General features: G+C 40.1%; 1 protein-coding gene across 1 annotated transcript in view; it reads right to left on the bottom strand.

Moving 5' to 3' along the window:
• Window positions 1-207: 207 nt before the first annotated feature.
• The window catches only part of cntn3b (contactin 3b), a 75,971-nt gene continuing 54,034 nt past the window's right edge, over window positions 208-22,144 (bottom strand). Inside the window, exons 12-23 of the mRNA XM_061785421.1 lie at window positions 18,634-18,761; window positions 17,872-18,047; window positions 15,551-15,668; window positions 14,598-14,756; window positions 11,233-11,382; window positions 9,543-9,613; window positions 8,852-9,086; window positions 8,341-8,450; window positions 6,951-7,137; window positions 6,424-6,536; window positions 6,181-6,346; window positions 208-3,439 (exon numbers count right to left, since the gene is read on the bottom strand). Of these exons, the coding sequence (XP_061641405.1) occupies window positions 3,348-3,439; window positions 6,181-6,346; window positions 6,424-6,536; window positions 6,951-7,137; window positions 8,341-8,450; window positions 8,852-9,086; window positions 9,543-9,613; window positions 11,233-11,382; window positions 14,598-14,756; window positions 15,551-15,668; window positions 17,872-18,047; window positions 18,634-18,761 (1,705 nt within the window). The 3' untranslated portion in view covers window positions 208-3,347. The remainder of the gene's footprint in view (window positions 3,440-6,180; window positions 6,347-6,423; window positions 6,537-6,950; window positions 7,138-8,340; window positions 8,451-8,851; window positions 9,087-9,542; window positions 9,614-11,232; window positions 11,383-14,597; window positions 14,757-15,550; window positions 15,669-17,871; window positions 18,048-18,633; window positions 18,762-22,144) is intronic.

Genomic DNA, 22,144 nt, shown 5'->3' with positions numbered 1-22,144 from the left:
CACTATACTTAATTATTATAGGGTGAGGTTTTATTTAACAGAAAACAAGGCTGTTCATATATCTTTGGTGCATATGTTTGCTGTTGTGTTTGTCCTGCATACCATACTCCGTTCACACATATGTACAGGTAGGGCGAGGCAACTTTTATGATTTGGAAGAGAGATATGAGATGATAGGTTTAGTATAAGAAGGCAAAGACAACACTGGCAGGGATAAGCAATTTTATTGTTATGTTTTAGAAAAATCCAACACAAATTCACAAACAATGATTACCATGCACAATTTTAGTATACAAGACAAAACAGTTACTTTTCAATATGAAAATACAAATCTACATGTCCATATCTCACAGAGATTATTGATTAATACAGCAGTATTAGGCTGGAGAACACATTATATAAGAGCAATAAGGTTGCCATGGGTGCCCCTATTTTTAAAAATATATGCAAGTATTTACATTGTAGGAAATACACTTTCACGCAACAACCACTTCAACCTATTATCCTTTTGAAAAAAAAAAAAAATTTGCTGCTTTTTGATATCTGGACACTTTTTTGTTGATGTATGGAATTTCCTTCTGATATAAGGCCTACTACAAACCTTTTGTACTACATACTACCAACACAAAAATTCATGTCTTTTTCAGCAGAATGCACTTGGCTTAAAAAATTAACAGACAGAAATGATTGCCGCGGTGTCACATATTGGGAATCTATATGGTAACTTTCTTACCTCAGACTTTGAAGTTACACATTAACAACAATGGGGACAGTCGTACAATATGTTAACAGGTTATCTCATTTTGTTGTCATTAACACACATTCATCAAAACGCTAGGCCAGGAACATAAACCTGTGAGCTTAGACGATGGTAAGAAATTACAATCACTCAATGATATAACATTTTGAAACTAGAGAGAGCGTTAGCTTGTGCATACCTCTGTCAAGGCAGTTGACTTTCAAAAATAAAAAATTAAAAACACAGGTGTGTGATTTCATATTTTATGTTAGTAATATACAGCATTGATTATTGATTGGAAGTGGAGATATATGTTTTTTGGGCAACAGAAAAGGATCACCAGTTGAGTGATGACTCACTACAACAAAGAACAGCAGAAAGATGCATCAAAAACATGTTGGGGGAGGTAAATACTAACCCTTTAAGTTAACTATTTCTTGATGAGCTTTATATATCTGGAATCGAAAAATACTGAAAGAAGTTACTTTAACACCCAGTCACACACCAGAAAGTGTCACCCAAGGGAAAGACTTCTTCTGAAGCAAGCTGGTGAAAATATGAAATTTCAGGAATTTCACAATAGAATTTAGCTTTTGAAGTGTCCAGGTATGTAGGTTTTTAGAAATAAAGTCATCACAATTGTGATGAAACACAGTAAACCACTAGCAATGGTGTTTGAAGATTTACTTGTAACACTCAACAAACCAGAAAAAACACTGTAAATCACTGCACTCTAATTCCTTTTTAAAAAAGTTTTAAGAAAACGTGTTTATTGTAAAACTATATAGTCAATGTACACTCACACAAATACAGACAAAAACACTATAAGAGTCAGGTAGTGAACTTGCGACGGACATCATTGACGGCAAATAACAAAATGAGTACAATAAGAAGGAGGCCATCAATCAACCAGGTAACTGAAAAAAATGAAAGCTTTAATAATAGAACAGAAAAATCAATATTCCATGGAGTAACACGCGCACAGCTTTATGAAACCAGTCAGGTAGCTGACAGAACAGGCCTTATTATCCCGGCCTTTTAGACTTTTTATGAGGCGTTTGAGGTCTGCACACCTGTTCAGACGGCTAAGCGGGGACATGCAGTCACCTTGCATCAGTTCCTTGTGCTTTTGTTTGACTTTGGGAGTGGCGGGAGAGTGCAAAACTACAGATGATGGTAACCTCCCAGCTGATGCCTGTGCACTGTCCTATGTTCAGGAAAGGCACGATAATGTCTAGGAATTGGCTGTATCGTTCCACATCCGGGCACTCTCAAGAATCCAGTTATCACTTTTCAACTCGTGGCTTTTGAATTAATGCAGAGAGAAACTTGCTCAATTTCGTGTCTCGCAATTTATTCGGGTATGAAGTGAATGGTAAAATGGCAGCCATGCTTTTTACTCCAATTGCAGGCAGGGCAATGTCAGTTTTGTTGCCAAAATAGCCCAATATATTTTGGACCCAACACCCTATATATTGGACCCACATTATCTTCTTCATTTAACAAAGCAACCACATATCACATATCTCAATAAATTTGGTCAATATACAGTATACAATTTCCAAGTATGAAACTTCCCCCCCATTTTTCTGTACAATTTCCATAAATTTGTGAGAAAAAGCGGACTATTACCTTTCTGCAATTTGAATGTCTGAGCAACTGAAATAAATTTTTAGTTGGCGCTCTGGTGAAGGCACTGTCATTAGTATATTCCATTGCACACTGGGCCATGCAATCATCGATGGTGTGTAGTCGTTGTGTAATATAGAACATATTGTAGGTCATCTAAAAATAAAAGAAGAACAATACACACGGGATTTGTTTGACATGGTAGCACATCTCTCTGTGAAAACCAACCTTTTCACCAGACTGAGAAAGCCGAGTGTGATGGATATTTATTATTTAAAGGTATTAGATGGAGAGAAAGTAGTGACATCTTTCAGGGAATTGTAGAGAGGGCCTAGCGCTCAAAAGTCTGTGGCTGGACAACAGATGGAATATTATTTAAGGACGCAGAAATATGATGGTGTGAGGCATAGCTGATCACTTAGCAATGACAATTTCTCCATCAACAAAAAATGGTAATTGAATTGGTCTTTCGCTCAAATAAGTACTGTCTATGTATTTGATTGAGTGAAATGAATTTGGTTAGACTGTTTGCTCATGAAATTGAATTTTGAATTCAATTGAATTCAAATGCAACCAATGACAACGGGCTAATCTTTATGGACAGGTTGTCCTTGAGAAAATACATTGCACCAAAATTAAACATTTCACCACACAAGCATACTCAGTTTTCTAAATTGGTAGAGTGCATGTGTAAAATTGATTTTAAGGCAGTCGTATCTTTTATAGAAACGTGGGATACGTCATGTTGTTGTCATGAAGCAGCATGGTGGCACTTATAACTCCAGATGAAATATTGTAAGGTATCATGCACTAAAATTGTTACATCCTTTTCTTGTAGTCTTTACTGATATGGACTCTTTAACAGTTGCGCCTTTTAAGGAAGTCCTATCGCTGAACCCTGGGCCCTCCAGAGGAGGGATAACATTCGGACAGGCAGACTGAACGGACTGTCGGGAGCGCTGGAGGTTCTGATTAGACATCACCAGATAAAGTAAACCAGTACACTGATGAGTGCTGAAAATAGGTTGAATGGGTTGAAACAGGATGCCCTTGAACCCCGTGCTCCCATACCTGCAATGAAAACCAGTACTTTATTAGCTTTTGGAGAACCAGACATATCTGAAACGCAGAAAACATTTTGTCTAAATTTCTAACAAGTAATCATAAAACCGAAGATAAAAGTAATTTTTCCAAATATATATTTTCACGATAAGCACAATAAGCAACTACATGGCACAAGAAAAACAGTCTTTGTGACCTATTGTGTTAGAAATTAATCACTCTCTAAAGACTGATGGCATAACCATTTATCTGTACACTAGAGTTTCCCTCATTAATAATTAACTTGGAAGGGAACATCTAAATATCTAATACTCTAATCCAACTTTAAGGTGAGGAAAATATTTCCCTTCTGCCTGTCAGACCGTTTCACCAATTCACCAATACAATACCATGCACAAATGAATCAAGTGCTGGTTGATTATTATTATTATTATTAATATTATTATTATTATCTGAGTGCTTTTGTAGGCCATCTTTAGTCTTTTAGTGTGTCCCTGAGGGCCCCTGCCTTGTTGTGTGACATTCAATTACTCTTTGAAGACTGGGGAACATTGATTTGCCCCTCGGTTCGTGGTGGTGTTTGCTGGTCAGCTCTTTCCACCCTCCATGTTTCCTGGACCGCAGCAAAAACGTATATAAACAAACCCTGAACAGTAACAGTAGCGCATAAGATGGCACTAACAAAGGATGAGAGGCCATTAATTCAGGCTAAAGTTATTTTTATTGTATTTTTGTATTGTTTTTTTACAACCCCAATTCCAATGAAGTTGAGACGTTGTGTTAAACATAAAAACAGAATACAATGATTTGCAAATCATGTTCAACATATATTTAATTGTATACACTACAAAGACAAGATATTTAATGTTCAAACTGATAAACTTTATTGTTTTTAGCCAATAATCATTAACTTAGAATTTTATGGCTGCCGCACATTCCAAAAAAGCTGGGACAGAGTCATGTTTATCACTGTGTTACATCACCTTTTCTTTTAACATTCAATAAACATTTGGGAACTGAGGACACTAATTTTTGAAGCTTTGTAGGTGGAATTCGTTCCCATTCTTGCTTGATGTACAGCTTGAGCTGTTCAACAGTCCGGGGTCTCCATTGTCGTATTTTACGCTTCATAATGCGCCACACATTTTCAATGGGAGACAGGTATGGAATGCAGGCAGGCCTAGTCTAGTACCCGCAGTCTTTTACTACGAAGCCACGCTGTTGTAACAGGTGCAGAATGTGGTTTGGCATTGTCTTGCTGAAATAGTGTTCTGAAATAGCAAGTGTTCTGTAAATTGACTGTCTGTTGTACTAGAGCGGCTCCAACTACCGGAGACAAATTCCTTGTGTGTTTTGGACATACTTGGCAAATAAAGATGATTCTGATTCTGATTCTGATAAGCAGGGGCGTCCATTAAAAAGACGTTGCTTGGATGGCAGCATATGTTTCTCCAAAATCTGTATGTACCTTTCAGCATTAATGGTGCCTTCACAGATGTGAATGTTACCCATGCCATTAGTACTAACACAGCCCCATACCATCACAGATGCTGGCTTTTGAACTTTGCGTCCATAACAGTCCAGATGGTTCTTTTCTTCTTTGGCCCAGAGGACACGACGTCCACAATTTCCCAAAACAATTTGAAATATGGACTCGTCGGACCACAGAACACTTTCCCACTTTGCATCAGTCCATCTTAGATGAGCTCGGGCCCAGAGAAGCCGGCGGTGTTTTCTGGGTGTTGTTGATAAATGGCTTTTGCTTTGCATAGTACATTTTCAAGTTGCACTTATGGATCTAGCGCCGAACTGTATTTACTGATATTGGTTTTCTGAAGTGTTCCTGAGCCCATGTGGTGATATCCTTTACACATTGATGTCGGTTTTTGATGCAGGATCGAAGGTCACGGCCATCCAATGTTGGTTTTCGGCCTTGCCGCTTACATGCAGTGATTTCTCCAGATTCTCTGAACCTTTTGATAATATTATGGACCGTAGATGATGAAATCCCTAATTCCTTGCAATTGTACGTTGAGGAACATTGCCCTTACACTGTTCGACTATTTTCTCACGCACTTGTTCACAAAGAGGTGATCCTCGCCCCATCTTTGCTTGTGAATTACTGAGCAATTCAGGGAAGCTCCTTTTATACCCAATCATGGCACCCACCTGTCCCCAATTAGCCTGTTTACCTGTGGGATGTTCCAAACAGGTGTTTGATGAGCATTCCTCAACTTTCTCAGTCTTTTTTGCCACCTGTCCCACCTTTTTTGGAACATGTTGCAGCCATAAAATTCTAAGTTAATGATTAATTGCTAAAAACAATAAAGTTTATCAGTTTGAACATTAAATATATTGTCTTTGTAGTGTATTCAATTAACTATAGGTTGAACATGATTTGCAAATCATTGTATACTGTTTTTATTTATGTTTAACACAACGTCCCAGCTTCATTGGAATTGGGGTTGTATTTCAAGTGTGTGGAAATGATTCTTTGACGTCAAAGCTGAGTGAGGAAAACCAAGCCATCCCATAGCTGTTCACAGAAAGAGTAGTAGAACACAAAACACATTTATACTCCATGCTGGAGGGCTGTCTCGCCAGTCAACAAGGAAAAATTACAGCTGGATGGCAAGGAACCTAAAAGGTCAGTTTTATAGTTTTCTTGCACTGACACAGGTTGATAAGACATGCTTTAATAAGGATGTATCTGAAAGGATAGTTCAAGGAAGACAGAACTGTAAACTCACTTAATTTGTGGATGTGGATGGGTTCACTGCCTACACCTTCACCTCCCTCACTCATGGCCTTGATCTGAATGAGATAGTTGTCATTGCTGGACAGGCTGAGCTCCATAGAGGTTTTATTGGTGACAAAATAGTTCATGTCATTGTAACGTTGTTTTTTCACCAGCACCTACAGCAGAGGAAGGTCAGAGATAAACGCAAATTATGGCAAAGATATTCATCCTTTGATGCAGGTAAGAGACCTACTAAATATCCAGTGACTTTTGACTCTGTCTCCACAGCTACAACAGGATCCCAATGCAGTGAGAGTGTGGACCCAATCATGGACCACTTTATGTTGAGAGGTGCCCGATCAGGCGCTGGATAAAGATCAAGAGCTTGTGTTATATCATTCTTTATACAATTGTTATTTGTCAACTTCAAAAGAACATACCTATTGTATAATTTTCAATTGTATATAACACAGTTGATAATGATATAACACACTTTCAGACTGATGGAAGATTCAAATTTGGTAGGAAAGATCTGGACAAGGGATAAAAATAGAAATCACGCATAGAAAGACTGACCTTTTTTTCTCTCTAGTTACCTGAACATATTACAGAAAGCTTCCTGAGCAGGTGGTAAGTTTACCTTTACTCGTCCTCTTACAGCATCAATCAACAAAACAGAAGAAAATTGTTGCCTATTAATTTAAAGGCCTAATTACATCCGAGGGCCCAAGAATGAGAACTAATAAGGAATTAATCCAGCACCCCATGGGCGTTACTCACGTGGTTTCTTTGTGGTGATGTTGATAGGCACCGACTGCGGCCCGGGGCCAGCCGTGTTGCAGGCAGCCACTGCAAGATAGTACACCGTGTTCGCATTCAGCCCCGTGATGTTAACAACGGTGTAGTTTCCTGCTATGCGGACTTTGCCAACAGTGTCAGGCTTGGTGTCGTCTTCCCAGTACATGACCTGTAAAAGGGGGGTAATCCCATGGGCACAGACAGATTTTGATTTATCTATGTATTACTGAAATTAATATTCCATGATGAAATCTTCAATAGTGTCTACAGACAGGGAGGAAGCCATGATAAATAATAGAGATGAGAGTCTTCAGTTGCGAATGCATCTCCTCCCTTCCTTTACAGTCATAAACAGCTCAGGCCATTAGTGTATCATATGTCACAGGAGTAGAAATCAGGAAGAATTTGTTTCTTCCTGATGAAAAAGAGTTATACCATTTGGAAACAACAAGTAAATATTAGGGGCCTAAAATAAATACTGTATATTGTCAATGTGACAGGTGCATGGCAATAAATTAAAATGTCAGCGAGAAGAGAACTTATTTCAGTAGTTTAATTCAAAAGTAAAACTCACATAATGAGTCATTAAACACATACAACATATTGGATAATACTCTTCAGAAGGCTATTTCACACCTAATTTCAATATTAAAAATACATATCATTTTCTTAAGATGGTGAAATTCAGGTTTTGTTCGTAATATTGATCAAAATTATATTTAAAAAAAGTGTGCAGTAAACGGAACAAGTGGAGACTTTGTTTTAAGACAGTTATCTATTTGTATTAAGTGACATAATAATAATAATCACAGAACAGCAAAAGTGAGATGTGAAGTCCTCCTTAGGGATGCCTTCAGCTCACATTTATTTAATCTATTAAAGCTGTGTGATCATTGCTGCGATGCACTTTAAAGTAATCATTGAGGGCAGTAAGAAGTGATTAAACACCATTGCAATTCTAAGATGTTCTAATTAAACGATAAATATCACACATGTGCAGTTCACATCTTTGGAACCCCGCTGTTGGTGGCACATTAAGATGCAGAAGAGCGCTCAGTTCTAAAAGGACAATATGCCCAGTGCTATGGCAACTGAAGATATTTGTAACTAGGGCAAGAGGTGACAGATGATGAAAGAACACCAGGGAAAGGAAAAAAATAGCTAAACCCTATTTGCATTCTTGAAAGTTCGAGGGATTTTATTTGTTCACATGGGTTGTTAAAACAAAGGTATGAAGGTGGATAAAAGTGGAGGGTGATTCATTTTATAAATACATTATACAAAGTGTGGTTTAAATTAGTAACAAATCACAACAAACACCTCACTAGTCACGTTATTGGAAAAAAATATTTTTTAGGGAGTTATAACATACCTCATATCCAAGCACTCTTTCAGGGCTGGCTGGAACAGCTTCCCAGATCACTTCAATTTGTGTTGCAGACACAATCCTAGGTATAACCCTCTTAGGAGCCACACTGGGGACTGCAGAAATAGAGCACATAGTGAGAATCTGTTAGCCTCAGCATCTCACAGACTAATAGCAATAAGTAGAGAGCACAGAAGAGACCTGTAGTTTCACAGAAAAGCTATTTCCCCTGCTCTTTTAATAGGATCTGTGACTGACGTAAGGGAATACTGTTGCCCTGCCAATTCAATTAACACTATACCTCCCTGACAGCACACTGTGGTAAGTGTCTGCTTGGATTTCCCATAATCTACCAGCATGATAACTAATATAAGGTTGAATTCCCAGTTTGAGCAGGTAAGGAAACAACAGTGGTGTAAAAATCATCAGAACATTCGTATTCAAGGTCAAGTTGTAAGGAGATCGCACATCTTTAAGAATCTTTAAGATGCTGATTGGCTGTTGGGGGATACTGTACCGTCCTCTGCTGAATACACTGTGGCGATAGAGCTGAAGGGTCCCTCCCCTCGATTGTTGAAAGCTCCCACTTTCACATCAAAAGGAGAGAATGGTGGGATGGAGTCATTGTGGAAAACATAACGTGCAACGCCGGGTGTGGAGATGATGGCTCGTGTCCAAGTAACTTTGCCCACTGGCCTGAGGGCGATGATGTAGCCGAACCCTTCACCATTCTGTAATTCCTCAGACACAGGCTGGGAGCAAAACACAAAACTGCAGTGATATTAAAAAGCATACAGACAGAGAAACAGACAGACCTATCTCTGTGGGGGATCGGAAATTTTGACGAACTATTCGGGGGCGGTGGGGGGTCATTCATGGGGGGGGGGGGTGCACAGACGGGCCAAGCCCAGTGTTAGGGGGTCACTGGCCCCCCCTGGCCCGTCCTGAGAACCTCAGTTCTATGGAAATACTATTGAGAACACTTCGCAATCACCCTTGGATTTCCCTCTATAGCTATGTAACTGTAGCGCCTCAAAGGCAAATGCTCTCTGTCCCTGCATTTGGAAGAAGAAATGGCACTCAGAGGCTATGTAAGGGAGGGGTGTCTCACACTGATGAGTCATAAAATTGTACAGCTCAGTCTGCACAATTAACCAAAGCTATTATTCGGCAATGGTAAGAACAGTAAAATTCGACAGACGACTTACCTCCCATGTTATCACTAATTCAGACTTTGTGCCGCCCCCACCTCCGATATCAGTGGGAGCTGTATCAGGAACTGAGTGAAGAAAGCCAGAAGGGAGCAATTAGAACACAGTTCCCAGTATACAAAAAAACTCCTCAACTGTACACAAATCCTCATGACAGGCTGCCTGCAGACACTTCTATTTTGTACCTTTCAGATCCCGCACACCATGGTAACATTCAAGAGTCATCATGCATAATCAGCATGCAGTGATGTTCACAAAATTATTTTATTAAGCTGACCTTCCACTAAACTGGAAGTGTTTATGTTTGACAATGACCCATTGCCTTGCCAACAAAATAAACTGAGATTCGGTTTCCCTGGGAAGTGTTTTTGAATTATTATTTTTTCCCCTCTGCCATTGAGGTTAATTTTAAATTGCAGCCGGTTAGTTTGTTTTTAGCTTACTTTACATTACAACAATTTAGTGGCGTTTTAGCTGCTTTCACGCTGCGGTAAAATTGGTGCATCCTCGCCGAGATTTATTCTCCAAAGTGGGACATTATTGTGTACGAACAGCACAGTAGTGGATTGCCCCATTTAAAAAAATTAGATGTATGGCGACTGCGTGGCGATGTCAGCAGCATCAGAAGCCTCTCTGGGTGAGCAGTGCCCCGCCAGTACATACTGTTTTTCAATCGTTCAAATATGTGTTATATTTAATATAGCTCAGTGAGTCAATAGTAGCGGCACGGTGGCCGACAGGTTAGAGTGTCAGCCTCACAGTTCTGAGGACCGGGTTTCAATCCCCGGCCCCGCCTGTGTGGAGTTTGCATGTTCTCCCCGTGCCTGCGTGGGTTTTCTCCGGGCACTCCGGTTTCCTCCCACATCCCAAAAACATGCATGAATTGGAGACTCTAAATTGCCCGTAGGTGTGAATGTGAGTGCGAATGGTTGTTTGTTTGTATGTGCCCTGCGATTGGCTGGCGACCAGTTCAGGGTGTAGCCCGCCTCCTGCCCAATGATAGCTGGGATAGGCTCCAGCACGCCCGCGACCCTAGTGAGGAGAAGCGGCTCAGAAAATGGAAGGAAAGGAATGGAAGGAGTCAATAGTAAATGTGTATGGAAAAACATTTCAAAATCCTTGTTGTTCTGGTAAGCACTCTATCACTATCAGCCCTTACACCATGGGCCTATGGGGCATTTATGGTGAGCCCTATGAATTCAATGCATAATTCAATCTGTATATCGTATAACCCCTTTGACACATACAGTGCAGGTCAGTCATCAGATATTGGCTGGTGAATGAAATCAGGAAACAAGCATGTTAACAAATATTAGGCCACATGAACCACCATTCCTTTAATTATTTCATCAAAATAAATACTAAAAAGTGTTGGAGCAGGACTTCTTATTTGAGGCAGGATATATATATATTTTTTTTTTCTAGCATCAGACCAATGCATATGGAATTCGTGGAGGCACAGTGATATCCATGTTGGTGGAAAAATATGGAGCTATGACAAAATTATAATGCTTAATTATTATTTTTTGTACAATTTACTATGCTTTTTCTGTGAGAATATGATTCAATGTGGTTGTTCAGGTGAAAGATAATTATTCAAACAATACTTTTTGGAACAATAATACAAGGATTAGTAAGAATTTCCCCCCAGCGAAGTAGGTCATCACTTGTGATTGTTTTTACTTACTGGTATCCTCTGTCCTGGTTTTGGCCGAGGCTGGACTGGGCTCGCCAAGGCCCACATTATTGCGTGCCACTACTCTGAACTCATACTCCACCCAAGCGTTTAGACCCACTACTGTCGCAGTCAGTGTGTTACCATTTACCATTTCAGGCACTGCAATTTAAAAATGAAGAAAAGAAATTGAATGTTAACAACAATGTAAAATGAATTCAAAGATTTATTTTTAAATACATTATACATGTTTGAAGATAATTGCTGAACGTGCAAAGACTGAGAACTATACTACTACTATACTCAGTTGTGGAAATATAGAGCTCTATTTTTGTCGATGGCGCAGCTGTGCTTCAGCATAAAAACTGGTGCATCTTGATTAAAATGCTTTTTGTGCAAGCCCAAGACTCGCTGTGTGCCAAATTGGCGCAGCAAGGATGCACCCTTGGAGATGCGCCTGGCGCAGTGAGCTCATGGCGTTAGAAAGTCTGTCTAAGGCGGCACGGTGGACGACTGGTTAGAGCGTCAGCCTCACAGTACTGAGGACCCGGGTTCAATCCCCGGCCCCACCTGTGTGGAGTTTGAATGTTCTCCCCGTGCCTGCGTGGGTTTTCTCCGGGCACTCCGGTTTCCTCCCACATCCCAAAAACATGCATTAATTGTAGACTCTAAATTGCCCGTAGGTGTGACTGTGAGTGCAAATGGTTGGTTGTTTGTATGTGCCCTGCGATTGGCTGGCAACCAGTTCAGGGTATACCCCGCCTCCTGCCCGTTGACAGCTGGGATAGGGATCGGATAGGCTCCAGCACGCCCGCGACCCTAGTGAGGAGAAGCGGCTCAGAAAATGGATGGATGGATGGAAGTCTGTCTAAACTTATACCTACAGGGTTCACGTTTAACGTTTGGTGCATGGGATGTGGCGCAATTTTGGTGAATTTAATCAGTGCAAAATGCCGGTTAGACAGACACTCGAGCTCCTCTGACGTGTCATGGATGACAGACTTATTTCAAGAGCGGGCTGTCTTAATCGTTGTGGAAATCCATCCATCCATCCATTTTCTGAGCCGCTTCTCCTCACTCGGGTCGCGGGCGTGCTGGAGCCTATCCCAGCTGTCATCGGGCAGGAGGCGGGGTACACCCTGAACTGGTTGCCAGCCAATCGCAGGGCACATCGAAACAAACAACCATTCACACTCACAGTCATGCCTATGGGCAATTTAGAGTCTCCAATTAATGCATGTTTTTGGGATGTGGGAGGAAACCGGAGTGCCCGGAGAAAACCCACGCAGGCACGGGGAGAACATGCAAACTCCACACAGGCGGGGCCGGGGATTGAACCCGGGTCCTCAGAACTGTGAGGCTGACGCTCTCACCAGTCGTCCACCGTGCCGGAAATCAATTCATTAAATGCATTATTATTATTATCATCATTATATATTTTTTTATCGTTCCACGTACAGGCCAGCACGCAGCTATGGGGGTTGGGGTGGAAACGAACGATTGTTGGTGGGGATAAATACATGTGGTTTTCGGACAAGTCACCAGCTGTTTTCACTAGCTCATTTTGTATTTAATAGGGGTACCCGCTAATGTTCAATGCTCCAGTCACACACGGATCGGACTCTTTCACATATAGAGACGTTTCCATGCGAGACTATTGCACCACTTTTAAAGGGAATGAGAGAAGCTGCTTCGATTGGACAGGATTGAAGTCGGTTGTCAACACGCCCATACCAGGCTACTTGTAAATGCGCTGGGGATACGAAATTATCAAAACCAGGTCTAGCCCACCACCTCGCAGAGTTATGCCAAGCGCAGCGCTGGATTTGTGCTAGTCATGAAAATAGAGCCCCTAGCGTTAAACTGTTTTTCATCAGTTCAGTTTTCCTGAGTTTTTGGACTTGGCTAAAACCGAGCCCAGTGCCACACTTGGGCCTTGGCATGAATTGCCCCTGCCCTACTATATACAAACTTGAGCTTTATTCGCATCAACGGTTATACAGTGCAATTGACACAAGCAGTTAGCTAGCTAGCTATGCCTACACAACAAAAATAGGTTTTTGCTTGTGCTAGTCACCATGGCCGCTTTAGAGCGCCTTGTTGTCAACCATGAGTGCATACATTTCATGCAGAGAAAGACAGAAGAGTGAGGAGGGGGAAACATTTTTTCAGTCCATTGTGTGGACTAGGGCTTCGGGCTGGCATGGCTCTTTTAGAGCACCTCGCTGTCTGCCGTGAGTGCGCGCACATCACACATAGAAAGACAGAAAAGCGAGTGAGGGGGATTTAAAAAAAATACAACTTGACAGCTCAGTGTGTGAAAAGGGGCTTCGCGCTGGCGTGGCCGGTTTACAGCGCAACGACACGGTGGAATACATTCCAGCCACTGGATGCTTTGAGTAGATATATTTTTGTGGCTCAAACATGTAGTTTTGTGTCGGTATAAGAAATGTGCCAGACAAGATAGCATCCATTTTCCAGGTCATAGTGGCGGTTCTGAGGACACGGGTTCAAATCTGGTCTTGCCTGTGTGGAGTTTGCATGTTCTCCCCGTGCCTGCGTGTTTGTTCTCCGGATACTCCGGTTTCCTCCCACATCCCAAAAACATGAAAGGTAGGTTAATTGAAGACTTTAAATTGCCCGTAGGTGTGAATGTGAGTGTGAATGGTTGTTATGTGAGGTGACTTGTAATCATGTTGCTTTGCTGCTGTCTGCTGGTGTTTTAGTGTAATCGATTATGTTTATGATTACTAGATAGATTTAATCACATGACACCTTCAGTTCATAGTGTATGGAGTCTGCTATAAGATGTGTAGCTTCTACAAGCATACAACCATCATGTAACTCCAGTTCTCGCACCATTTCCTCGCGCTGTTTGTGCCTAGGAAATGCATCACTTGTGAATTGTATTCTGCTTTTCCGTCATGTAACACGGGACAGTCTAAAATACTTAACATCGGCCTAAAAAAAAGCTTAACGTTGCTTAAGGTCTGAAAAATACCATCAATCGTCACCCAAATTTATGTGGGCATCTCTACTCATGCCCACTTCAACCTCTGAAAATATCCAAACAATAACCCCAATATTACTGATTTTGTGCACGTTAAGCCTTTTCCTCTCTCCAGGTGCTCATTATACAAAAAAAGCTTAATGTCGCTTAAGGTCCAAAAACTGCCATCAATTTGATTCTGATTCAGAAGTCATTCATTACTGTTAACACAAATAACGAATCAGGATTTGAGTCCAAGCCCAATTAACACTCTTCACTGTGGTGTGCTGCCAAATTTAGAAGACAATTAATTTCACTTTACAGGTATTTAAATGAATAAAAGGTTCTTCATAAATGCAGCATGTGGGTGGGTGGTCTTTGATGATACCCGTCTCAACAGCCTGCCAGCCCACAGTAAAAGGCGTCCGACCCTGGATGATATAACCGGTGATGGGGCTGCCGTTGTCCCTTCCAGGAGTCCAGGAAAGCTGTGCCGTGCTGTCTGTGATTTCCTCCACAGTTACTTTGTCTGGAGGGCCTGGTGGACCTAAATCAATGAGACAACGAGCAGGGTGAGCTCCCCTCTCATTCCAAGAAGCCCCCCACCCTCCCCCATCAAACTCATCAAGGCCACCATGCTATGTTTAATTAAAAACTCTGTCCTTGCTCGGTGCACGAAGGGACTTGTTATGTATGATGTGTGGGAACTAAATGGATTACCAGGAATGAAAAGAGACATTGAATGAGGCTCATTTATTAGAAAGTGGATGAGTTAAGAGGGAATGGTGAAGACCAAAATAAGGTGCACAGTGAGAGAGTGCTAGTCATACGCTCTGGTGACAGTGCTGTTGTTGTTTGATGTGCTGCTCCATTATTCAAATGTTTTCCATGGTACTGCGCCGATGTGTAAATGAACCAATTAGACTCATTTTTTATGATAAACATTACCTCCTCAAAGCACCTGGGACAGCTATTACAATTTGTTAAGGGCATGAATACCAATGTAAATCACTAGAGATGGGCCTGCACACAAGCGTTATACACAGAGCACATACCAATCAGGCAACCTCAGCTGGGCCTCAAGTCAGATATGCAGGAGTGCCTATGGTTTTTTTTTTCTCTTTCAGCAGCACATACATAATGTAAAAAGAAACGGTGATACTTTTGAACTCGGGAGCATCCATTTTTCCAATTTCTTCACTGTATAATCAAAGCAAGCCTCAGGGATTACCTGCCAAATATGCTTGCTTTCTCTATTGATGCTTTTTATTTTAGTATTGGGGTATTAATGCAGTATCTACTGTAAAATCAAAAAAATGAAATACAGTCAAAAGTGGTTACCTTTGACAACCAGGATGGCAGAGGTGGACAGACTCTCGACCTCAGTGTCAATAACACACACGTACTTGCCTCCATGGTTCAGTTGAATGTTACGAATCATCAGATCCCCTGATATACTCTAGAAAGGAATATAAATATTGAACATGTGTTAAGAAAGAGATTATGGTGAATTTCATCATTCAGTTTTTGGCTCTGGAATGTTTTAACATTCATGACACTTTGCACAATCATAGTCTCTCGAGACAACCAGTGTTTTCATCTTTTCAAACAACAGCAGACATGGCAGATGTAGCCAGCACACATAGAGCTATTGGCCACCCTTCAGGCTTTATCCCACCATGCAGCTTCTCATCCCCACAAACAGCTACGAGCTCCACACAGGAAACACAAAACAAACACTGTCTAGTTAATTGGTAAGCTAGTCCTAATTAGCTTGTAATTGCATAAGCATAAGCAAGATACAAGCACAGTGTAAGCAGCAAACAATTCTACATTAGCTGCATGCATGTTATGGCTACAAAGAAAAGAACAGACCAAAACCTCAATTCATAAGCACACAAGTAAACTTCTTCAGTTAGGTAGTGCATTTGCATTATTTTTAGTGGTGGATTAGTGATCAATATTATTACTTACTGTTTTTACAAATATTTTTGGTTCTTTGTAAAATAGTCAAACTTGTGTGACTTATACACATCTAAGGCACTCAAAACCAAAGTTGAAGGCCTGTATTATATTCTGAGAAATATCCCTTAACTGGTTATTAGAGTTTCGGTTAATCAAGATGTTTTTTTTTCAGGAAAATTTAGTAGGATGTCATACAGAAACTACCGGTAAATGCGCAATAATCATTGAGTATTGTTGTGTTGCATAAAAACGTTTATTTATTGGGAAAATTAAATCTTCTGACCACATTTTTTCATGAGAAATTACATAAAAAGGTGAACATTTTGTCTTTTATATTTTATATTTTAATTATTTCAAAACCTGATGTTATGGTGACTCTTTTTAGACAGTACATGTACATGAGTTGGTCCTGTGTGTACCTATTGATCTAATTTAATCCTCGTTAAAACTATGTGTTCTTGATGACCGCATGCAATAATGATATGCTCTTTGGATTTCATTCTATGAGACTTTTCACATTTATTCTGTCCTCATTTCAATTCATCATCTTGCCTGGGAGGGGGGAAACTAGCTTATTACTTTGGAAGGGAGTCACCTGGGATCTGACTATTCATATCAAACGTCATCCAGGATGTCATCACCCCCAGCGGGGGATCCATCAGAGATGCATCCACTCTTGAAGAACTGGAAAGATAACCCATAGATCGCCACCTCATTGAGCCGAGGAGAATAGTAGCGGGCTAAATCTACCTCTCTATTTGCTCCTCTTTTTCATCTCATCTTTTTAAGACCCACACAAGCCCCTGAGTCTGATTCCATCTCTAATGCCAGTAGCCACCTGGCCAACCTCAGAGCTTGTGGCTGAGAGCAAGGCATCTCTGAATTGGCCTGAAGCAAGTGGGACAGATTTGCTTTATGTAGTATATTAATTCACCAGAAGCTGTTGAGCAAGAGTCTGGCCATTTCTCAGGACAGGAGCAACATGAAATTATTAAAACTATTTATCATTAGAGCCCCATGCTGAATTCAATCCCACAAACTGTGGAGTACATGTAGCATAATATTGATTGCATGAACCCGACACATACGGACGCTACTCTACATACAAGTGTTATAACTACTATCATTGAACGATGAATGGCAGTATGAAACAAGCTGTGTAAAGTATTTAGGCCTTCCTCTCCCCGAAAAAGAACAGATATCGATCAATGAATTCAGATTTTTCATTATTTCCATCCGGGAGGATGTCAAATGAGCATTTACACATGTCAGGCCGGAGAATGCCAGTAAGCTCATTACTGAAGCCCTTTTGGAGCTGAAGATCTATGAATAGATATGCAAATACAATTATTGCAAAGGAAGAAGATAAAATATTATTCTTCCTTGAGTTTAAGAAATACCATAAGTGGATGTTAAGTACACTCTGTATGGTTGATATTGAACCAATTTAGGAAGGAGGAAAATGCAAGTGTCGTAGTTAGAAACCCTATTGTTCTATTTATTGAGATTTTTATAGAATATGGAAACGACACATGGAAACTTCGTTAACTAACAGCCATTGCTTAGGTATTAGTCATCTCTTAGTAGCCCTCTATGGGGATGCTGAGCATACCCCTTGCACACTGCACTGTATGTCCCAATTAATCCTGGTATAGCCTGACAGTATCCAAGTTTAATGCTTGGGATGGATGACTCACCCCGCCCACTCTCTCAAAATGATCACTGTCTTGCTGGAAGTCGATGAGCTGGCCATTAAATGCCCATGAGAAAGAGACATCCAGAGCTGGATCGCAGGCAATCTGGCATGGCAACACGATGCTCTCGCCAACAATAATCTCAATGTTTGTGGGCCTCACAGTAATTCGGGTTGGCTCTGAGCAGGGAAACAGATGACAGTGAAAATGTGTTATCTATGCCTGCGGGTACCCTTTAAGACCACTGTGACACCTACAACAAGAATCTCACTTGAGTTCAGAACTGAAGTAATACCCATGCTTAATATAAGAATTTAAATTATAAGCCTGTTGGACTGTTTAAAAACATTGGCACATTGCACATTGGGTTCCACTATCCGTTTGGAAATTGGTCTTACAGAGATCAGACTATTAACTGGAGGGTCTGGTGGACCTAAACCAGACTGTTAAATGGATAAACTTGAGACTAAGCTGAAAAAAAGAATGCAAATAATTATGTTCCATAAAATAGAATATTTCAGTCAATAAATATAAAAAAAAACGCATCGAAAAATATTTGCAAAGTATAGACTTTAAATAGGAGTCAGAGGCCACTTGTGAAATACAAAATAAATTTAGGCATCCAGGCATTAGGCATTTAATCATCCAGTGCCACTATCAGAAACTGCGTATCGGAAGTGCACTGTTGTAAATCAAAGCTTGACAGGTGAGGGATAAACAACCAAGGGTCAGTCTGAGGCAATGGGTTCTTGAAAGAAGACTCACCGGTAACAAGCAGCCTCCCGGTGGTGCTCGCTGACCCAAACTGGTTCTTAGCAATGCATGTATAGCTGGCTGCATCACTTCTGGTTACGTTGGTAATCTTTAATGTTCCACTGGAAAACAGTATAATTCTGTGGAGGAAAGATCAGTCAGATAGTCAGCTGTCATGTTGAGCTGAGCTTGTGTTGAATTTTGATTTATTTCCCATATTGATACAGGGTAGAACGGTGGTTAACTGGCTAGCACATCTGCCTCACAGTTCTAAGGACCCGAGTTCAAATCCGGCCTCGCCTGAGTGGAGTTTGCATGTTCTCCCCGTGCCTACGTGGGTTTTCTCTGGGTACTCCAGTTTCCTCCCATATTCCAAAAACATGCACGGTAGGTTAATTGAAGATTCTAAATTGTCCATAAGTGTGGATGGTTGTTTGTTTACTGTATGTGCCCTGCGATTGGCAGGCGACCAGTTCATTGTGTACCCCGCCTCTCGCCCGAAAATAGCTGGCATAGACTCCAGCACGCCCACGACCCTAGTGAGGATAAGCGGAACAGAAGATGAATGAATGACTGTATTGATCCACAAGAAATATACTGTGTGTTGAGTGCCTATTATTATATTAACATGACATAAGGAAAAATATATAAAACTCAAGTGGTAAGACTGGATAAGTTTCCTACTTCTTCCTACTCCGTTTGAACTCCCTTTTCAATGATTCTATCGAACTTCTTTTAAAAAAAAAAATTTTTTTTTTAAATATTTTTTTTTACCTTCCATTAATGTCTTATTTCACATATGTGTATGTTCAATAAAAAACAATCAAGCAATCAATCATAATAAATGACACGACCAACAACAAAGTAGCCAAAAGGTTGCATTTTGCATGGGTGGTTTTGTAGCACTCTCTGCCTCCTTTCTCGACACAATATACAAAAATATTGCATGTTCAGTCCAGGTTCATAATTGTAATATTTATTTATTTATTTTAATCTACCTTTGTTTATTCAGGTAAGGCAATTGAGAACAGATTCTCATTTGCAATGTCAACCTGCCAGCAGACAGCACAGTAAAACAAAATCTTAAAAATATGTTGGAAAAGTAAATACATTGTGATTATTCAATTACAACTCTGTTTATATTATACAACTGCAGAAGTGAATACAACACCAAAAACAATGCTTTAGCTCCACCATGATTCAAATGTGTTTTTGAGTGTTCATAAGAAAACGTGAATTGGTTAATGACTTCTTCAAGGGTATACTGTAAGTAGGGTTGTGAATTGTGGGGTGAATTTTGGTCAGTCAAATAACAAAACATAGATCAATATAAGAAAGATAAAATACGTGATTATTTCTAGAACAATCTGTGATGTCTCTAGGTGAGGAGAGAGGCGAGTGATGAAAAACCAACAGCCCTGTTGAAAATCCCTTTACCATTGGATAAAGTTACCATTCGCTCCAATCTGGCATTTGAACTCTCGAATGAAACTGCACCTCTGGTCTGTTGGGAATAACTGTCAATAGCTACAGCCTGCAGTTTACTTTGTATAGTATGTCTTTCCAGCTGGGTCCCCAGTAAGTCTCAGTAAGGTTCCACTAAGTAGTGAGCTAACCTTTTTTTTTTTAAACCACCTCACTAAAGTTATTTTTTTACTTGTAATAATTTCTACTGCTGTCCAAGAAGGAGAATTTTGCCGCCACAAATTGATATCATTTGAAAAAACTGTAGTATACCGGGAACCACCATCGGAAGCGGCAATGCTTTGCATTAAATTCTTTGCTCAAGGACAGTTGAGTTTGTCGTGCAGATGCACACTGGCCCAGGGGGAAAAAATTCACATTTGTTTGTATTTAAATGACTTTTTCTCATGGGAAATAGCAGAATTAGAACATATTAAAATAAATTAATTTGGGGTCAAATAGTTGGCATTATAAAACCTTTAGAAATGGTACAGGTGATGCTTCAAGTAAAATGTTACATTCTTTACTTTCATATGTGTCCAAATAATGATAATTAACTGAATTTAAAATGGGAAAAAAGGATAAAAGATGGACTGAAGGATGTCGAGTGACGGCCATGAGGCTGTAAAGAACGCAGAGTTAGATTACTGCTACTGCTTGCGCTGTGTTGCTCCACACTAAAACTAAACTAAATGAAGCTGAAACTTTAGATGTTCTGCTGTATTTCAAATAGATCATGCATGAGCTTCATCTATACTACATTTGTATTAAGAATTATGCTACTTTCAAAGAAGTATCAGCAGGCAGAGCTCACCATCATATGATGGTTATGGAATTGTTGTTGAAGCGCCATCCAGTTTAATGCACCAGGCTTTCAAACTATTATTTTCCTCCATGTTGATTGTACTGATTTGTCTATTGGTATAAGACAATTGTGTGTGAGTGACAATAAGCATTTGTGTTGGATTAGTGACAGTGTCAATTCTTTAAACTGTTTTTTGTATGTGGTTGTTTTAGACAGATGTCTTAAAAAGCACTACTGAAGCATCTATTGACCAGACGTTGTTTATCTTATCCAGACGCGCTGCTTGTGGTCCTTGTGCTGTTTTTCCACTGCAGTGCAAGGACCTTTCCTCCTGGAAAACCTCTCTCATCCTCTGCCTGCACAAATTTATTGTTATGTACCTTAAAAGACTGTGCAGGGTTCCTATATAGTTTGCTAAATGTCAATTATCTTGTGGATTGTACCAATTTTCAACGTTGCCAATCAAATGAAACCGATAAATGAGCCTCAATGCTGCTTTACAAGATGATTTTGTCAACATTATTTACAATCCTCCCTTTGAATATGCGGTATGGGAACAATTCAAACAGCACAATGTTAAGCACTTCCTCTATTCAAAGTAGTCTATTTGGGTATTTCATAATCAATTATTTCCTTTGTGTGAGCGAGTGTGTATTTGAATTAGCTATCTAAAAGTATTTCCCTTCTAATCAAAAGACACATTTTTATATTCAATTCTTTCGAATGTATTTTCATGTTTCTGTTCAGGCTTGCTTGTATTTATTTGTCTTCTCTGATTGACTCTTTGTCCCTGTGTGACATTCTTTTAGTTGATCAAATTAAGCTTATTGTGTTAACAATAAGCAATCAGACAGACGCAACAAAATAAAGGATGCCCCACTTTATAGTGCTCAGTTTCTGCAGAGCTTCTATTCTAACAAGATACTGCTACTATCATCTACAACAAGGCCTTTCTCTCCGCAACCACTGTGATTATACTGTATGCCTCAAACTCTATTTGCATGTCATGATAAAGCAGAACACAATTATGTCTCTAATTACAGGTGCAATAGCTTCAGTCTACCTTTTTAACACTCTAATCTACAAGCAGACGGCATGTGTCTTCAGCACAAACTCTGTTTGCTTATCTTGTTGAGTATTTCATGCAGCCAGTGAAGATATGACCAAATTCCTCTCCTCATCAAACATACCATGTACTTTTCTAATGTGTCACGCACTGTCGTAAAGTATTAGCAATGCGCAATTTTCACAGAA

The sequence above is a fragment of the Phyllopteryx taeniolatus genome, chromosome 9 (assembly GCF_024500385.1).
Source record: "Phyllopteryx taeniolatus isolate TA_2022b chromosome 9, UOR_Ptae_1.2, whole genome shotgun sequence".
NCBI lineage: Eukaryota > Metazoa > Chordata > Actinopteri > Syngnathiformes > Syngnathidae > Phyllopteryx > Phyllopteryx taeniolatus.
Note: the sequence above shows the minus strand (reverse complement) of the source record. Positions and strands in the feature narration are given on the sequence as shown.